General features: G+C 36.5%; 1 protein-coding gene across 1 annotated transcript in view; it reads left to right on the top strand.

Annotated features, from left to right (window-relative positions):
* Positions 1 to 3279: 3279 nt before the first annotated feature.
* Positions 3280 to 21711, top strand: part of LOC110446294 (hepatocyte nuclear factor 4-gamma-like) — a 44937-nt gene continuing 26505 nt past the window's right edge. The window contains exon 1 of the mRNA XM_021491371.1: positions 3280 to 3455. Coding sequence (XP_021347046.1) covers positions 3413 to 3455 — 43 coding nt within the window. The 5' untranslated portion in view covers positions 3280 to 3412. The remainder of the gene's footprint in view (positions 3456 to 21711) is intronic.

Consider the following 21711-nt stretch of genomic DNA (forward strand, 5'->3'; position numbering starts at 1 on the left):
ACTGTAAAAAAAAAAGGCAGACATTACTATAAAATGAGACAAAATGAGACAGACTATTTTAGTAAATGAAGGTATTTATAAATAAAAAACAAGATCGCATAATAGGAATGGTGGTGATTGCCATTTACCTAGGATTGCCCTTAAAGCCACAAAGTGGCTTATTTCCAATGGGGCCCTTATATATATTTAAGGAATGACCAAGATTTTGTTTTGGTATATACGGTAGACTATATACCGAAAAAAAAAATGTGCACTTTGCATAAATCCGCGCAGCGGTTTATACAAAAAGGTGCACAATCTTTTTTCGGTATATACCGTATTTACCAAAACAAAATCTTGGGCATTCTTTATAATTTAATTTTAAAAAAGTAGACAAACACGTTGCAAATGCACAGTTAAAGATTTATTTTATTTTTACGTAAACTAAACAATTGCGCTAAAAAAAAGCTGCGTTGTAATTTTGCATTCTGAAGTGTAAAAAGTAGTTCCGTCATCAGTTGTTTTTCTTTTTAGGTATATACGATATATACCAAAAAAAATATCTTGGAGGAAATAGGCAAAATTAAATTATATATAGATATTCAAACTGCTGTTTGCCATAGAAAATCATAGTTCACATGATGGTTGATATTAGAAGAAAATCCCATATGAAAAAGAGAAAAAAACTTCAAAAACCTAAGTCCAGATTATTTTTGGACACAGAAAAAAGGGTGTTGCCCGGGCAACTAGGGAAACACCCCCGGGTCCGCCACTGAGACTGATCAGTACTGTGTTCGGTCCGGCATAAGGCCTACTAGGCCCTAATAGTAATAGCCGTTTTAGACTCGTCGATGCCTAAGTTAATGTCGCAAGGGGATGTTGTTTTGTGAACCTACAGCTGCTTGGAAGATTTCATGTATCAAATTGTTCTTCGAAGATGATGCGGGTTTTTCGTTGGATTTGCAGCCATGCATGTTTCCGATGTTGACAACTTTAAAAAATACTAATAATAAAATCGGCACCAGGTACCCTAGGTTGGAACTTCCGGATACGTAATGAAATCGAGTGTTTAAATTTAATATATTTTTTAATTAAACCACACATCATTTAATCACTTTTCCGAACTACAAAATAAATAAGTAAATAAATAAATAAAAATATAATAGTATATTTGAATTTTTGCTTATTTGCTTACGTGGCAGCTACGCGTCTGACCATCAGCACACAAGCATACACTACACACATGGTTGTACGTCCTTCATTTGCCTAAGCTAAATCACAGGAGTCTGAAGTTCTGACAAAACTTTAATAGTAACAGTGATACGAAAACCCCCAGCTATTATATGTTTTTCAGGAGTTTTAAGCAGTTTTTACTTAAGGCCAAAAAAAAAGGTGTCTGTTTCGGGTTCCCGACCGACCCTAGCTTTTTACCCCTAACACAAAACTTTTTGATGAACAAAAAAAAAAAAAAAACTTTTATTTAAAAAAAACCCTGCTGATTTTCGAATTTTAAAAGGTTCCTTGCCTTTCAAAATGGCTTCCAGCTCCGTGTTGGCGCTAAATGTAATCATATGGAGCACAACTGGTCTCCAAATGAACCTTGTTTATGTAATTCTTTGTTTTACATACAATAGTAGGGTCATAATCACATGACCAAAAACATATAAAAAAATAAAATAAAAAAACGTGATTTACTTTTCCTGTCAGATCAAAACAAAAATCCCAAACGTATAAATATGTAACACTCACGGATGATATCTGTTTGAACTTTATAAAAAGACAAAGTTCTCATAGGAAAGTTTTTTGTCGTCCGATTCATTAGTATTCTTTCTACAATTAGACGAATCATAACTTGATATGCCTGTAGACTATTTTCTGTTAGGCTTCATCCTCTTACTAAACAAGATAGAAAAAAAAATCGTCATATACAATAATCGCTACATAAAGTCAAAGAAACATCTTTAAGTGATTTAACACTATAATCTACATTTGGGCAGTACGGATGCAGTTTATATCGTTTATATAACGTTTGTAAAACACGCAGAAAAAAGGACGAAAAAACTACTTCCAAGTTTATGCACTGAAATTGTGACGAACGATGTGTTCCGAAATCCCGGATTTTAATTCCCAGTTTCTTTTTACTCATTGTAGCTTTTTTTCCTCGTACAACATACCAGTAAAGTGACTACAGACTACCATGCACAAATATTCGATTAATAAATCCCCTACTAGGGAAATCAAAGGAATTCTATGTTGCATCTCGTCCGTCCATCCCTCTCATAATTTCTGTGATGACCATACTTTTTGTACAGCTTATTATATTTATGAAATCAAGTATATGTGTATTTCTATGGTATTCTTTTTCGGAATAACGGTAAACCCACACTGCGTGTCAAGGTTACAGAGAGAGTTAATGGTTAATAACCCATGAAAGGTTAAATTGCTGTTTTATGAAACTTCATAGATGCATACATAAGTCATATATCACAACTGGACGGTGTATGTGTCGCGGACTTCCTGGGGCTTGTATCCAAACTCACAATGTTTGACCTGGAATATGCGTCAAGTGTATCATGGAACCCTTACAAGGTGAAAGATATTGAATTTATAGAGAAAATTCAGATGAGAGCACCAAACTCATCCCTGGTTTTAAGAACTTATTAACACCGTATAGCTTTAGATGTCTCTGCAAAGTTTAAACCTCCCAACCTTGGAACACCGAAAGTCAAGAGGAAACCTAATTAACGTCTTCAAAATTCTAACCAACATTTTTGATTGAAGAGTCACTTCAAACTGGTTCCAGGCAAGAGATTACTCACAGAAAAATATCCAACAAGCGATGTCGCTTAGACAACAGAAACACTTTTTTCATCTTTTGCGTAGTTTACCGCAAAATATGTCATTGTGAAGGAAATGAGAAATAATATACATTTCAAATATTGATTGACATTTCAAAAATACTCTAAAATTATATAAATAATGAATTTATTAATGGAATGATTTGGACAAAGAAGCTAACAGCACGGAATTAGATTAGATCTAAGTCCGTGCTAACAGCCTGCGTCCTTGTTATCTATTAATTTAATCGTATTATATCATATTACGGATTTAAACTAATCTAATATTCCGTCTGACATAAAAATAGTATAAACATTTGAAAGCAAATATATACGAGTTACTTAAGATTAGATAACAACAGCTCCTGCTTCTACTCGGTAAAATAAAGTTTGTATCGTATAAGTGCCTATTTTTACGCTTCATGGCGTAGACAGGTCACATGATCAGAGATAGGTAGTAAATCACGTGACTTAATATGGTGGACGACTCGCCCCCGATCCAAGGACGTGAGTCCATCAGCTGATAATCTGAAGTTGAAGTTTGGACCTAGGGGTTCCCAAAGAACACCCCTATTAGATGAAAACCTAGAGGACCGATGGACCAGTCCAATATGAGCGATACCTCGTCAAACAGTGAAGGTAAGACGAAATAAGAAGGTGTCAGAAAGTAGTATCATCCGTGTGACGTAGAAGCTTGGTCAGACATAGCGTTCACATTCGCAGGCCTAATACACATGACAACAAACAAAACGTACTCATCCTACCAGAATTATCGTGACACACAGTTGTAGCTATATATTCATTATTATTAAATTGTGGAAATATTCAACGAACCGTGCTTATTCCTTTTACGTTTCGTTAAATCGAGATAATATTTAGACTCGATCCGGTTTATATTTCATCATTTGTTCACATTGGCTAATATGTTGAAATAGCAAGGTATTTGGTCATATGGGGTGACAACAGATTTCATGAAACGACTGAAATTGTTTGTGTCCCACAATGACGTAGTTCACGAGACTGAAAGTTGGAAATCATAATGCGAACATGCATTGGTGTAAAGTACTTTGAAGATTCAGATCTGTCAGTCATCGTTCGGGGGTCTTCAGGGGTATCTGACTGAATATATTTTGTAATAGTGCTAAGTGGTTGTCAGTTATATGTCTGAACCATCAAAATGAGTTACAACTACTTCAGTTCAGTATAAATGATCAATTTCAGGTCATCTGCGACAGAATCCGACCCCTCGGTTATAGTTACCCATGCATAATTCACATATTATTCAGGTATGGCAGGTTTTAATTCTTCTTCTTTCGGTTCAGTGCAACACCACTTAAGTATTTTTCACACTCTGCGTGACAGGGTGAGCGTCTATGTACAGCAGTGCACGCTATAATGGATAAAATGTTAAAAACAGAGTGGACGTCTACTGTTCGGCAGCCCTGGACACCTGCATTGGTGTTAAAGCTGTCCAGGCTCTCGGCCTCCTACGCCCCTCCTGGCAATCTGTTCCATAGCCTGATAGGTCTTGTACACTGTTGTCATATATAGTACGTGGCACAAAGAAACGCAGGGTGTGGCCTCTGGTCCGCAGTATTAATTATCATGTCGCTGGGATGTCCACAAGGTTATAGACTATTCTATATAGCATGACGGCTTGGGTTGTTTCCTGGCGGGTCTGGAGTGACTGCCAATGGAGTTGCTGTAGCATAGATGTTACACTGCTTGTGCGTTGGTAATCTCCAGTAGCGAATCTAGCAGCCATACACTGCACAGCCTCAATTTTGGTGATGTTCTCATTCTTAGCGAGGCTCCACATGCTAGAGGCATATTCGATGGTGGGTTGCACTTAGCGCGGAGTAGCACTGTGCCTTGATGTGGGGTGATCTTGTCTATGTGCGTGTCCCAGCTGAGACTTTTGTGAAATGTCAAGCCAAGGCATTTTGCAGAATCGACCATGTTCATTACCTGGCCATGGGTCGAGATGTCGGCAAGCAGTGGGGACTTCCGGTTTGTAACCTGCAGCACTTCACACTTATCCAGGTTGAACTGCATTAGCCATTGGTCCTCCCAATGTTGAAGCTTGTCAAGGTCTCTCTGTAGGATGGCCTGGTCCTATGGCGACTTGATCCTCCTGTACATCAGGCAGTCATCTGCGAAAAGTTGTGTAGTTGATAAGACTAATGATGACAAGTCGTTGAAGAAGATCAAGAAGAGCAGTGAGCATAAGACAGTTCCCTGGGGGATGCCTGATGAAACGACACATTGTGTACGGCCTTTAGAAAATCTCGCTATCCAATCCTGGTTGTGGCCCTTGATGCCATAATGGTGTTGTTTCATTAGCCATCGATTGTGTGGGACCTTGTTGAAGGCCTTGCAGAAATCCAGAAGTATACTTCTACCTGCTCTCCGATGTCTAGACTATGTGCAAGATCATGGACTGACAGGATAAGTCAAGTCTCAGTGGAGCTTCGCTTCCGGAAACCATGTTGGCTATCTGTCAGCAGTCCATGGCTGTCCAAGTGGCTGATGATATGGCTGTTGACTACATGTTCAATGACCTTACTGCACACAGAGGTGAGTGACACTGGCCAGTAGTTGACTGGGAACTTCAGTCTCCCTTCTTGAAAAGTGGCGTGATGTTGACCGACTTCCATTCACTTTTTAGCCCACCATCATCGGATGGTGGGCTATTCAAATCACCCTGCATCCGTGGTCCGTGGTCCGTCATCCGTCCTTAAACAATTCTTGTTATCGCTATTTCTCAAGAAGTAGCTGAGGGATATTTCAAATTTTATATGTAGGTTCTCCTTGGTCTTTAGCTGTGCAGGGCAGTTTTTGAGACTGATCAGATAAACAACATGGCCGACAGGCAGCCATCTTGGATTTTGATAGTGAAAGTTTGTTATCGCTATTTCTCAAGAAGTTCTAAAGGGATTTTTCGCAAATATTACATATAGGTTCCCCTTGGTCCTTAGCTGTGCAGGGCAGTTTTTGAGACTGATCAGATAAACAACATGGCCGACAGGCAGCCATCTTGGATTTTGATAGTGAAAGTTTGTTATCGACATTTCTGAAGAAGGACCAGAGGGATCTTTCTCAAATTTTATATGTAGGTTTCCCTTGGTCCTGAGCTGTGCAGGGCAACTTTTGAGACTGATCGGATAAACAACATGGCCGACAGGCAGCCATCTTTGATTTTGATATTGAAAGTTTGTTATCGCTATTTCTCAAGACGCACTAGAGGGATCTTTCTCAAATTTTATATGTAGGTTTCCCTTGGTCCTGAGCTGTGCAGGGCATTTTTTGAGACTGATCCAATTAACAACATGGCCGACAGGCAGCCATCTTGGATTTTGATATTGAAAGTTTGTTATCGCTATTTCTCAAGACGCACTAGAGGGATCTTTCTCAAATTTTATATGTAGGTTCCCCTTGGTCCTAGCTGTGCAGAGTAATTTTAGAGACTGATCGGATAAACAACATGGCCGTCAGGCAGCCATCTTGGATTTTGATATTGAAAGTTTATTTCGTTACTTCTCGGGAAGTACGGGAGGGATCTTTCTCAAATTTTAAATGTAGGTTCCCCTTGATCCCTCGTTGTGCATGTTATATTTTATATGTGAGACTGATCATAAAAACAAAATGGATTAAAAGAAGAACTAAACAGATCTTTCTCATATTGAAATGATAGATTCTATTTCTTTCACATTAAGTACTGTACTAGTAAATATGTGAAATGACAAACTCACTTTGAAGGTTGGCTTTCATACACATCAGTATTAAGTTTAGATCAAAAGTTACCTCAAGGTGCATTTACTGTTAACATGACTCAATCAAACAGATTAGAGGAAAGAAGAGAAAAGATCTAATGAAGGTGGTACAAAGGTGGGCGCCAAGATCCCTCTGGGATCTCTTGTTTTTCTGATCTTTTGCATTGGTGCCTGTGATCAACCCTTGTTTCAAGTACATGTATTGTGTGTCAACCTGGCAAGGGACTTTTCGAACCTGGGTTGTGAATATAGTGTTGTCTTTGACTGAGCAAATTTACTTTGGAAAGGAAGGACGAATGTAGCATGGTATTCACTGGGACTGGGTTGATCACTGTTGACCAGGTAGCTCCATTGGTTAGAGCATCCATCTAGAGTTTGGAGGTCAGGGGTTTGAATCCTGATTTCGCTGTACATACATGCATTTTCCCTCTCCTATAAACCCAAGTTTCCTGAGGAAACTGGGACTACCTTAATTTCCTGTTGCACATGTGTTGCAGAACTGATCAGGGTCAATTGCCAGTAACCAGGTATGGTATAGCTCATCGCGATCAGGTAGCAAGTTTGGTTAGAGTGTATACTAGAGTTTGGAGGTCCTGAGTTTGATTTCCAATCTGGCCATGAAGTTTTCAGCAATACAGTGCCAGTGGTGCCTGTGATCAAGCACTGGGTGTAATCTTGGTAAGGGGATCAATACCCAAACCAGGATTGTAAATAGTCTTGTCTTCAGGGGCAAAGAAATTGGGGGTATGAATTTAGTGGAACTGGACTAAGGTCAATCGCTTGCAATCGGATAGCTCAGTTTGTTAAATCATCCATATATAGTTTGAGGACCTAGGTTCAAATACTGGTCTTGCTTTGCAGTTTTAACCCCCTTTTACACAGGGATCTGAGAATTTGTTACAGCTATATTTGGATCTGAATTGAGGTGTTCAGAGAAATGTGGCACATTTTAGGCTAAGGGGTGTAGATGAATTTTGGTAAAATTGCCACATTAAATGATGGTATATACCAGAATAGAGGAAAGCTCTCAATGTAAATAAATTGACCCCACAAAACTACATTTCTAGTTGCATTGATGTACAAAAAATGGTTATACAAATGTAGCACCATTGGGAAGATGGATAATTTTCTTTTAGAAACCTCCTACATGTATATATGCATACAAAAATGTATTCCTTTCGCAGACATGATCTTTGCTTTCTCCAACATTACATCAGACATACCATTTCAATCTTTCAAAGTTTTTCACAGTCATAGAGCCACTATTCCCCTGTGACAGACACAAATATACTGAACAGGGGTTCACTGCCTTGGAGCTGAATCACAAACAAATATTAAATTAATTAACACCTCAAAATCAGTTGTAGAACTCCATACTTGCAATCAATTACTTCAAAATCATTTCAATCAGTAAAAGAACTTTTTTCCCAATCATACATGATATAGCAGATCTCTGACCATCTAGACCTGCGATTGATTATGAAAGTGAATATCAGATTTGAAAGAGCACTAATGAGAGGGTATGTGACATTATAATTGACATGCATTTATAACACAATAGTAAAAGTAGAACAAAACAAAGCTTAGTAAGTTTATTGTAAAGAATTGTCACCCTTGTTATTAGCAAGTCACTTCCTACCGACTCGGGTGGGGAGAATTTCTCTTTAGCTCATTTGGTAGTTCCGGATTTCAATCCGAGTGGAGGCAGAGAAAAACAATGACCTCTGTTACCTTTCCTCCTACCTAGCTGTCACAAGCATTGCTGTTACTTCTGAGAACATTTCAACACTCTGGACCAGTTATTTCCTAGAAGGAGTATATGTCTCCCTAGTAAAAATATTAGCAACTTCCTCTGGACTTGGCTAAGGAGAATTCCCTTTAGCTCATTAAATAGAGTGTCAGACTAGCAAACAAAGAGGTCACAGGTTCAACTCCCAGCACAGTAAAGGGTCAAAGGTCAAGCATATGGGGGTCAAAGTCCTAAAATAATGTTTCTCCTGGCAATCCTTTCTGAGTGGCTTGGTATTCACTATGGGACTACATGTCACCATGAACTGTCAGGTCAAGGTCATAGCAGGGAGTGAAAGGTCAAATATATATTAAAGTGCTTCATGGCTCATTTTATTCCTAATGAAATGTCATGCAGAGATGTGTCATGACAAGACAGTATGGAGGGCTATGATCACCAGCTGTATTTCAGTATGCTTGTTTCTGTATGTTGATATCAGTGAATAACAGTTTTTAGCTCACCTGGCCCAAAGGGCCAAGTGAGCTTATGGCATGGTGCGGCATCCGGCGTCAACTTTTTACTTTAAACAACTTATTCTCAGTAACCAAAAGGCCTAGGGTGATGATATTTGGCCAGAAGCATGCTGGGATGAAGGGCTACCAAGTTTGTTCAAATCAATGACCTCCGCCCATATTCAAGGTCACAGTGGTCAATATATGTTTAAATCTTTAAATGATTTGTTCTGTATAACCAAAAAGTCCAGGGTAATGATATTTTCCAAGAAGCATGCTAGGTTGGAAGACTATAAATTCTGTTCAACCTAATGTTCTTGTTTGACATTCAAGGTCACGGGTGTCATATGTTTAAATATTTTAATAGGTTCTTATTAATCAAACACTGATATTCTGCCTGTAGTTGTATTTTAGTCCACTTTTAAGATAACAAGTGTTAAATTTAATACCAGGCGATTCAGGCCTATTTGGCCTCTTGTTAGTATATCTTGTTTATTTTAAGTGGGAATTTATTCAAATTTGGCTAGATCCTATGATCATGGGATGCTCTTAAAATATTAGATGCTATAAAACTTAAGACCCTTATTTAATACCAGATCCTCCCGTAGGGTCTGATAAGTGCCTGGGTCAGTGCCCAAAGGGGCAAAATTGGCTTAAATTTCCACAGTCTTCTTCTTCATATCCAAAAATCTTAGAATCAACTACTCTTCATAGATGAAAATGTCATATTAAAAGTGCTTTATTACAAATATAAACTTTTTTTGACGATAATTTACAGAGACACATTTTTGAGTATTTCTTTTAATTGGGGGGAGGGGGGGTGATTTAGAAATGGTTTTAATCATCAGGGGATGGCAGTTTGATAGCATGAACATTTGAACCCTGATCCCTTTAAGTTATGTCACAAACAGCTGCATTCAAGACATAGCTTTCAAACCTTTGGGTCCTTGCATAAGTTTTTTGGCTTCAACTTGATATGGGGACATAGCTCACATTACATGGAACAAGCAATCTGGCTGGAGTTTGATAGTTGTTTTTTAGTAGGGGAGACCCAGATACAATCAGTCCACCACCTTGTTTCTACATAGTACTTGGAATTGCATGTCTGGTTTAATTTTGGTAATGGTTTACTTTGTAATTTAGTCTATACATCTATATTGTGGCTGTCAGTTTTGTGTAACTGGATAAGAAGAATGTGTTCCTTGACTAGTGTTATTTGAATGGAACTGATGCTATTCAGAACGATTGTCAGCTTATTATAAACTGCTCTGTGTTTTAAAAGAGTACATGTATACTGAATGTTCATTGCATATTGACACAGATACCCAAATTCCATTCTAAATGCATCCAGTCAAGTGTGAAGTGATTGTAATATGTCACGTTATACTTATGTATTAGCAATGCTCACTGTGTTGTGTTTTATCAAAGACAAATAAAGTATTTCCTAATGTGGTAAATATGATACACAGGTGTTCATCCATGCAGAAGATGCTGTCTAGAATAGCATCAAGACAACCTTCCTCAAATTGATAACCCTACTCTAATAGACAACCATCCTAAAATAGACAACCCTCCTTAAATAGATAACCCTCCTCCAGTAGGCCACTTCCCTCCAGGAGACAATTTTCTTCTAATATTAGATAACCCTCCCCCAGTAGGCCACACTCCTCAAATAGATAACCCTCCTCCAACATACAACCTTAAAACTTCCTCCAACAGACAACCCTCATCCAGTAGAGCATCCTCCTCCATCAGACAACCCTCCTCCAGTAGAGCATCCTTCTCCCGTAGACCACCTTATAGCTTTCTCCATCAGACAACCTTTCTCCAGTAGAACATCCTCCTCCATCACATAACCCTTCTCCAGTCAACAACCCTCCTCCAGTATAGCACCCTTCTCCATCAGACAACCCTACTCCATCAGACAACCCTACTCCATCAGACAACCCTCCTACATCAGACCATCCTCCTCCATCACACAACCTTCCTCAAATAGACAACCCTCCTCCAGTAGACAACCTTCCTCAAATAGATCACCTTCCTCCAACAGACAACCCTCCTAAAATAGATAACCCTGCTCAAATAGATAATCTTGCTCCAACAGAGTCAAACCTTCTCGAATAGAAAACCCTCCTCCAGACCCTCCTCCAGTAGATGAGCCACCTCCAGTAGGCAGCCCTTTTCCATCAGACAACCCTCTTCCATCAGACAACCCTCCTCCAGTAGACAACCCTCCTCCAGTAGACAACCCTCCTCCATCAGACAACCCTCTTCCATTAGACAAACTTCCTCCGTCAGACAACCCTCCTTCATCAGAAAACCCTCCTCCATCAGACAACTATCCTCCAGTAGTTAACCTTCCTCAAATAAATAAACTTTCTCCACCAGACAACCCTCCATCACTAGACCACCCTCCCTCCTCCAGTAGACCTTCCTCTTCCAGTAGACAACCCTCATCTAATAGACAACCCTCCTCCAGTAGACAACCCTCCTTCAGTAGACAACCCTCCTCCATCAGACAATCCACCTCCATCAGATAACCCTCCTTCAGTAGACAACCCTCCTCCATCAGACAATCCACCTCCATCAGATAACCCTCCTTCAGTAGACATCACAATAGCCTTCCCTTTTCCAATAGGCACTTGATTCTCCCAAAGACATTCCTCCTGTTATACATCCTTTCCTACCTTTTAGATAGCTTTGCTACATAAAAATTATAACATTGTTTTCTTTACTTAGTATATCGACTTCCTCTCCAAATTGTTAAATGAAATTGATATACTGGGTATATACTCCAAGAATTTTAAAGTTTGTGTGTTGGGTGGTGGTGTTGTTTCAGGGCGGGGGGAGAGACGATTTTATTCCAGGCCTTCATCTGACTTTCAAGACAATAATGCATGTAAATCAGTGATTTTCAAAATTTGGTTTCTTTCATTTACTGCATTGTCCAACATATCACTAAGCATAATTTGTGTTCTGAAAGATATGGTTTACATATTCACAGGCTGCCTCATACCACAAGAGGCCAGAGATTACAAATAGGGTTTATTGTGTACAGACCTAAAACATATATTAAATGTTTATCATTTATACGCCACACCGGCTGGTAATAGTTACACTGGTTCCTATCTTATCAGAGACATAATATCTGGTCCTACACTTTAATACAAAATGTTGATAAAAGTTAACGTAATATAAGTAAATATGAAACATAACAGTTCTTTTCAAGTAATGGTATAAATACATAATGTATTAACTCATTCACCCCTGAAGACACATTTGAACTCTTTCAATTCAAAGGTTGGAACAGTTCATTATGATATTTCAGGGGTGAATTAGTTGATTGAGACATCAACAAAATCCTGTTTTTGGCTTATACTTATAGAAGCACAAGATCAGGCATTGCAGCTGTAATTCACAAGTTCATGCCATGATTTACTTCTCCTTGTAACTGTTTACATCAAGTGCAAAATGTTTGTTAACTATGGCAAATAAATATCCCAAGATATAACAGGTTTTGTTACTTTGGACACAGGAGCTGGGAAATGGTTTGGTTGCGAGTTATTTTCAGTTGGACACAGTGGTTGTGGATTGGTGCCCCAATGGCCTCTGTGATAATATCTCTTTACTTTGAGCTCAGCTCTCTGTAGAGTGCTGCATCAAAAAACCTCACAGAATGTTTTGATACAGGAATATTACAGGAACAAGTTGGCATGGTGTTGATTTAAACGAGCTTTTCCCTAAAACACAACTAGTGGTGGGATCCAACTACATACCATGCTGGAGTGGAGTTGTTTATGGGAATGTGGTGGGGTTTACAGATATACATGTATGCTTGAACACACATATATAAACACATTTTAAAAGCTTAACAGACATTCTAAGTTAATTTATAATTTAATTTATATTGTCAAACTAGAAATATCAAATTTATACATGTCTTACTTAAACATTGATCACTATTAAAAGGTTTACAAATGTCTTACTTAAACATTGATCACTATTAAAAGGTTTACATAGTCTTACTTAAACATTGATCACTATTAAAAGGTGCTCATTAAGCTGGCTTATATGATTTGTTTTTACCAAGACAGAAAACAAATGTTTGACCCCATTCCAAGGTCATGTCTTGCACGTATTCTCCTGATGATGATCAGCGTAACATTTGCCGACCCGGACCTGCCTGGAGAATATGATGCTATGAGACGCGGGTGAACAGTTCATCATATAATTGTTGTAAAAACACTTAATGAAAGTAAGATAACTACAAAGGATTGGTGTGGGTTTGTCCAGTCCTGACTGAAGTGGACGTCATGGAAGGCAGTTTGAATATCCGGCTACTAGTTTGTGATACTACTGCTTTCTGGTGTGTACACTACAGTGATTACATTGAAGTGTACTTATAATTAATGGTGTGTACACTACAGTGATTACATTGAAGTGTACTTATAATTAATGGTGTGTACACTACAGTGATTACATTGAAGTGTACTTATAATTAATGGTGTGTACACTACAGTGATTACATTGAAGTGTACTTATAATTAATGGTGTGTACACTACAGTGATTACATTGAAGTGTACTTATAATTAATGGTGTGTACACTACAGTGATTACATTGAAGTGTACTTATAATTAATGGTGTGTACACTACAGTGATTACATTGAAGTGTACTTATAATTAATGGTGTGTACACTACAGTGATTACATTGAAGTGTACTTATAATTAATGGTGTGTACACTACAGTGATTACATTGAAGTGTACTTATAATTAATGGTGTGTACACTACAGTGATTACATTGAAGTGTACTTATAATTAATGGTGTGTACACTACAGTGATTACATTGAAGTGTACTTATAATTAATGGTTGCAATTTAGTCAATGATTAGTTTACTGATACGTGTCACTCAATAATTAAATCTGGCTGTGGTATTGTCTGCTTCTTCTTCTGATTTTCAGAACGTTTTTCTGACCACTACCAGAACTGCATTTTTTTTTTTTATGAATATAAATATCTGGATATACTGGTATTGTGTTAATGAATGAGTATAAATACTTACCAAAAAGAAAAAATTGCAAATCCTCTACAGATATATTAACTTTTTTATAAAAGTTTTTATAACACTTTTAGATTTGTTCATATGGCTCCTTTCTCGTGAAAGATTTTAAAGTATGAAGTAAATTTAATAAGGATGACAAAGTATATTGTTCCCAAGTATCAAACTACCGGTATATAATGTAACAGTTATCCCCCCTGGTACATGGGAAAAGGATGCTATTTCCTCTGGGTTCTGTAATAAAGGGTTCAAAGATGGTCGTCCCTGATTTCAGCTAAGCTTTGTTCTCTTCCTGGAATGATTTTTATTTCAAAACAAATGCGACTAATAGTTAAAATACGATGAGAAATTAGTACAAGATCCATAAATATATATAAAAAAATATTGTACATGTATCAGTTTGTGCTTCTAAGAAACGTATTCTAGTTTTATTTTATGACAAGTGTTTCAAAACCAGATAGCTGTACATATATCATGATATAATTTATGAAATATTTGGATATGGACAAGGAAATCTGGAATTCTGAAAAAATGACCTTATTTGTTCACAAAAGAAGTAAATGACCAAGTAAAAGGCTTAAGAATGTGCAAATGTTGGTTAAGATAGCCATTGGTTTGTTACTTGTAAGTTTGCAATCATAACATTCACTGGGAGAAATTCACTAACAACTGCGTATACACATAGATGTATATATCTTTGTAATACATGTGTTATCTTTGTTGGAATGTTTATTACAATGCTTGGTGTAATTATTAGTTTTTTTAACTTGTGTCTAATCCCATTTGTATTTTGCAAATTTTATAAGATCAATAAAATTATCATAAGTTTTTGTTGTTCAAAAGGTAGCTTTTAATGAAAAGTGAGGTGGAAGTCTACATGCTCGCCAAAAGGTTGTTAAAAATAAACAAGTATATATATCTCTGTAGTCTCATGTACAGTAAACTCAGTTAACTAATTAATTAAGCTGTGATCTTTTGTCTAGCTAAAAGTTTCTTTGGGGATACTCAATAAATTGTTGGTAAAATTCTTACCTCATTTTGTTTTTTTCATTTGATGTAATAGTATCATGAGACAGCTCGATTACAGGGACATTTCTTTATGTAAAGATGTAAAGGAAGGCCAATCTGTCCCCTACAATCCTGTCTGGATGGCATAGGAACAACCACATAAGTAGTGACTGGATCAATTTTGTTTACATGTTTTATTTCAAAGTTTACTTAAAATGACTGTACAATGGATTTTTGACAGGGTAAGGAAATAAACAGGAGGCATAATATATTGAAAAACAGAACAAAAGACTAAATTTGTACTGTGATATGCTTCAAATGTAGAAATGTTTCAGCAGTAAGTATATGCCAAATCATAGTGGTTTAAATTACTAAAGGTGGATTATTACCTATCTTTAAAGGCAAAATGTTTAAAAACATATATACCCTATGTGTTTTAGTATAATAACACAGGGTATTGACAGTGTAAATATGGTATTTATATTTAGCTGTCCGTGTCATAATATCATGATTTTGTTAAAACCTCAGCAATGAGCAAGCTTGTTATTGTTGTAATATTTCAAATTTTGAAATGCTCTAATACAGGAAGCGGAGCTGGAAGTGATAGGCCTGCTTGTTATGACATTTATCCCTGCCTGGTACAAATACTTATACCTGGTCACGCGCACAAGTGTCAGCTGTGCAGGGCTGATGTTTACCATAGAATTGGTAGTATACCATATAACATAAAACACCCAGATTGAGATAAATAAAACAGACAACCTGTTGGTGTTGGATATGGTCTGGGCGTGACAGGCTGTTGAAGTGTTGGCCAAATGATCGAGGTGTCACAGCACATCACTTTGAGACTGAGATATATTGGTGATATTATCAACAGGAATTTGATTATATAGAATGCTATAAAGATATAGATATTATTTTGTGTTCTATTTATTGTGAGTAATATTTTTCAGGGCATATCTTGATCATTTACTTTCTCACCTACAATTGCCAAATTTTGCATGTGAGTCTCTCTTCAGATGGCAGATCCAGAGTGCCACAAACTTAAATTAGGACTAGTACTAATGCCACACTACTAGAGTTACAGCCCTTTATTTGTCATGAATGATATTGTCCAATGTATATCTCATATACTCTGTCAGCTACAAATGTAAAAATGTGCATGTGAATACCTATTTGGATGGTGGGTTGTCCATGTTGAAATCAAGTGCTTGCACCCCACTACATTCTAAGTTATTGCCTTAGTGTATTTTTGACACCAAAGTTTTCGTAGAGGCATGGTACATGTACTTATGCATGGTAATAATTTGCCTTGTTAGAATGGCTACGGTACCATTTTAGTAGAGAATATGGGATGTTTATTAGAATGGCTATGGTAGACATTTGTAAGTGTATTTTAATTGAAGTATATATAGAATGTTTATTTGAGTGGCTATGGTAGACATTGTGTGTATGAGTGAGTATATAATTGAATTAAAGGATGTTCATTAGGATGGCTATGGTAGGCCTTTTAGTATATGTAAGCATTCTTTAAGAGGTCGTACAAGGGGAGAAGAAATCCACACCTCTTACTCCACAAACAACAGTGTTGAGTTACAATATGACAAAGTGGCCTAAGTGTTTACAAAGAAAAGGAAGATGACACTTCTCTTCACACTTGTGACAGATAGATAGAAAGAAAATATAATGAGAGGGACAGACAGACAAAAAGAAGCGCCAGTTATAATGAGAAGGATAAAAAGACAGAAGGAAACGATAATTAGACTAGTGATAGACAGAAAGAAGGAAATTATAATGAGAAGGATGAACAGAGAAAAAGATAGAATTATAATGAGAAGGATGAACAGAGAAAAAGATAAAATTATAATGAGAAGGATGAACAGAGAAAAAGATAGAATTATAATGAGCGGGATGGACAGAGAAAAAGATAGAATTATAATGAGCAGGATGGACAGAGAAAAAGATAGAATTATAATGAGAAGGATGAACAGAGAAAAAGATAGAATTATAATGAGAAGGATGAACAGAGAAAAAGATAAAATTATAATCAGAAGGATGAACAGAGAAAAAGATAGAATTATAATGAGCGGGATGGACAGAGAAAAAGATAGAATTATAATGAGCAGGATGGACAGAGAAAAAGATAGAATTATAATGAGAAGGATGAACAGAGAAAAAGATAGAATTATAATGAGAAGGATGAACAGAGAAAAAGATAAAATTATAATCAGAAGGATGAACAGAGAAAAAGATAGAATTATAATGAGAAGGATGGACAGAGAAAAAGATAGAATTATAATGAGCAGGATGGACAGAGAAAAAGATAGAATTATAATGAGAAGGATGAACAGAGAAAAAGATAGAATTATAATGAGAAGGATGAACAGAGAAAAAGATAAAATTATAATCAGAAGGATGAACAGAGAAAAAGATAGAATTATAATGAGTGGGATGGACAGAGAAAAAGATAGAATTATAATGAGCAGGATGGACAGAGAAAAAGATAGAATTATAATGAGTGGGATGGATAGAGAAAAAGATAGAATTATAATGAGCGGGATGGACAGAGAAAAAGGTAGAATTATAATGAGCAGGATGGACAGAGAAAAAGATAGAATGATAATTAGAAGGATGAACAGAGAAAAAGATAGAATTATAATGAGCAGGATGGACAGACAGAAAGAAGAACATTGAAATGGATGGATAGATGAAAAGTATGGCATATAAATGAACAGGATGGACAGACAGAAAGAGGATAATTATAAAGAAATAGATTGACAGACAGGAAAAATTAAATTCTAACAGACACTAAGATAGACATTAATTTCATAAAATTCATTAGAGGAAAAGATACATTTTTATTTGGACTGTTATAAGGCCTGGTCTGTGAAAGTCGTCAATCTACATTTTTTATATGACAGATTGATATTTTGTCACAGTAATATAAATTTTAGAATTAAAAATCAAATTAGACAACTGAATTAATATATAAAAGCTTTACAATGATTGAAAATTTGAAAACTTCATTTTTGCAATCCATTAAAAGATATTAGTGTTTTTAGTAAGAATTATCAAACCTTGGCGATTCTTTGTAACTTTCGAGAGAGAAGTGTAGGGAAATTTGTTTGCCTGTTTCCTATATGACACAAACATGTATCATCACAGATGATCATGAATGTAAGGATATATTTGACTTGCAGTTAAGTGCAACATGTGCATATATATAATACATTTATGGGAAATAAAGGAAGTGCATGATACATGTATAGGTAGTACATTCAGGTATTGTATGCAAATTGTTGTCGTCTGTTTGTTGTTGACTTTGTGTCGTTGGGTTTGTGGTACTCTGCGGTTTTTGTGGTTGTTGTTGTGCGCAGTAACTTTATATACAGGTCAGACATGTGATTGTGACGAGGAGAATAATACAGATGTAATGAATGAACTTGTTAGGATACAGATGACTCATTTCCACCAGCTGTCTTTGTAGTAGGTCTGTCATATGGGTCAAGTCTAGGTGCATTGTAGTAGCAATCAATGCACATAATACATGTAAACTTATAGATATAATAATGGCCACTTGTCAGTTTGTCGGTCACTGACCGGTGACACAACACCACCACCGTTCAGGACAATACATCTGTCATCTGCTATGAGTAAATCTAACAATTTTTTGTCCGTCTGTGAAGAGTTACCCATATTTGGTATAACTGATTTAATTTTCTGCAAGTAGTTTCAGCTTTCCTTATATTATACAAGTATATATATAAAGTGTGTGACTATGACTCTAAACTATTAAGTCTCATAAATAATAATGTCAGGATGAATAATTGTGAACTCGTATAGCTACTTGACATCATTTCAGCGGAATCTCATCAAAGCTTATCTTTGCTTATCAGAGTATATACGGCGGTACGTCTTTTACCTTTTTAATCCAAAGTGACTTAATCAATAAAACTTGACTAATATATTTATTATATAGGTAATGTGTTAGAGGGCACCCATCCATAGACCATGCTCAATGTTGCTTTTAGTGTATTTAGCCAGTCCCATCATTATAAAGTATTTTTCCTTCATAGTCCTTGGATGCTAATATAGCCTGCTATATTATTCGCTTCACCAAGAAGCTAAGACTCGGCCTGGGAATACCACGAGGTCCTTCTCTTGAACCAATGCTCCGTCCCTGCCACCCTATCCATGGGAACTGGCTTTACATGATGACCCAGGGTCACGATGCCATCACATGTAAAGTGCTAGCGGGCACCTATCCAGCCACTGACCAAAATGATGTTGCTTAACTATTGAGATAGTCCTTTGGTCATACTGCATCTCTGACAAAGCTAGGTATGCATAGCTTTCCAGTACGTACATTTCCTCATATCCTTGGCTTCTACATATATATATTAAACACAGTTCTGTCAAATATTGTTCCATGGGCACCAATATACTTGTTAAATTTTCAGTCAGACCTGTTCCTTTTTCAGCACTATTGCTGTCTTTAAATTGCAGGGATGATACCAATCTACACAACACCGGGTATAACATAGGCAACATAACTGTGACGCAATAATGGGCATGGCCAATGATTATATCGAAGGGCAGATCACGACCCTTATCACAATATTGGCATTTGTCTAGTTATAATTACGGTACATTCAGGCATTTATGCAGCATTTTAACCAATCATTTACAAATTACTTTGTTCAGTATACAGTTCTTATTTATCACAGATGATGGGGAAGCAAATCATGTTGAGTCTGCCATAATATTTTCTTTGCATTTAAAATATCGAGCATGTTTTAAATTCTCTTTCTCTGATATTCAGTAAAAGACAATGAAGATACTAGAATGTTATGTAATAATTATCCTGCAAGTAACATATACCGGTAATGTTTACTAAAAATGGCCATTATTTGCAGAAATTAATTCTGTTAATAGCAGAATCTTGTATGACATAGACATTTGAGTTTCACAAATTTGATTCAGCAAGGCGTTGTATAAGAACATATGGGTTTGTTGATACACAGGTTGTTGTCCTTCAATGATAAATGGACCTCTGTAAGATATCATGGCACTTGAGTATTCTAACTAATTCTAATGTTTTGTTTCTATAGCTGTGATTAAGTTTAACCCATGTTTACAGTCATTGACCCCTCAGGGGTAACATTTGTACAATGGCCGGTCATTAACTCAATGGCTGAATCAGCGAAAAACAATTATTGTAGCCAGCATTGATATTGTTTATAACAAATGTTAGTACTTCCATGTGATTACATTACTAGATTTAGTTTTGTTTCAGACTGCTTTTTTCAACTGGAACTTTTTCTCCAACATTAGGTTTTCTAGGAATATATTATTTATATATATTTATTGAAATGTGTTTACACTGTTGATTTCATTGACTGCTTTTGTAAGGTGTCTCACTGATTATCCGTGTTTGTAAGGTGTCTCACTGATCATCCGTGTTTGTAAGGTGTCTCACTGATTATGTGCTGAGTTATACTGGGGGGATGTGGTTTGACAGATTACCATTGAGGGGATGTTTGATAAGTCTTACTTAATCACCTACACACTTCAGATCAAGGGTTTCCTAATAAGCCCCCTGCTACTTCCTGTATACATGTATATTCTAGGTATTACAGAAAAACTGTCAGTGTTCATGTCACTTCTAATTAAAATGATGTTGTAATCTGCTCTCTTTGTGACGCTGTTATAAACAGGAAAAGTTATATATAGCGGATACTCAATTTCTCTTTTGATATACAGTACATATTATTAAAAAGAAGTTTTCCACTTTAGACTGAAGAGCCTTGCAGACGAGATGAAAGCACTTTTCATTCATTATGGAGAATTTATTAACTTTTAATTATTTCTTCAAATTAAGGAACATTTCTATGCTAGATATAAATGCATTAAAACATGACTTGACTAATATCATGGGAATGACATTGTGTACAATAAACCATAGTATTTTTGTGGCTGTATAATCATGTCAGATTTTCAGGTGTCAGTGTTGGTAAAGTCTAGTGTCAGTAAAATCTGGTGTCAGTTATGGTAGTAAAATCAATCTATAGTGTCCATTATGTTAGTAAAATCAATCTATAGTGTCCATTATGTCATTAAAATCTGGTGTCCTTAATGTCATTAAAACCTGTTGGATGGGATGTCATTAAAATCTGGTGTCCGTTATGTCATTGAAATCTGGTGTCCATTATGTCATTGAAATCTGGTGTCCGTTATGTCATTGAAATCTGGTGTCCATTATGTCATTAAAATCTGGTGTCCATGATGTCATTAAATCTGGTGTCCGTTATGTCATTGAAATCTGGTGTCCATTATGTCATTGAAATCTGGTGTCCGTTATGTCATTGAAATCTGGTGTCCATTATGTCATTAAAATCTGGTGTCCATGATGTCATTAAATCTGGTGTCCGTTATGTCATTGAAATCTGGTGTCCATTATGTCATTGAAATCTGGTGTCCGTTATGTCATTAAATCTGTTGTCTGGGATGTCATTAAGATACGGTGTCCGTTATATAGGATTTTAATTAAGAAATTATTTGTTGGTGTTGATAAATTCAGGTGTCAGTAAAAATTGATTGTCAGTATGATAAAGCCTCAAAGGTGTGGTTGAGTCAGTTAAGCTGTTATAAAAAATCAACTTCTCCAAATTATCTCACCAACTTCTCTGTTGGTACACATCTAATTTTTCACTAATAAAACCAGTACAAGTTCATCTGTCAATCTTATTTCTGTATAGAATTGACCGTGTTTTCGTTCTTTGTCTGAAAATCGAATTGGAAGTGTCACCT

Source organism: Mizuhopecten yessoensis, unplaced genomic scaffold, assembly GCF_002113885.1.
Source record: "Mizuhopecten yessoensis strain PY_sf001 unplaced genomic scaffold, ASM211388v2 scaffold2671, whole genome shotgun sequence".
NCBI lineage: Eukaryota > Metazoa > Mollusca > Bivalvia > Pectinida > Pectinidae > Mizuhopecten > Mizuhopecten yessoensis.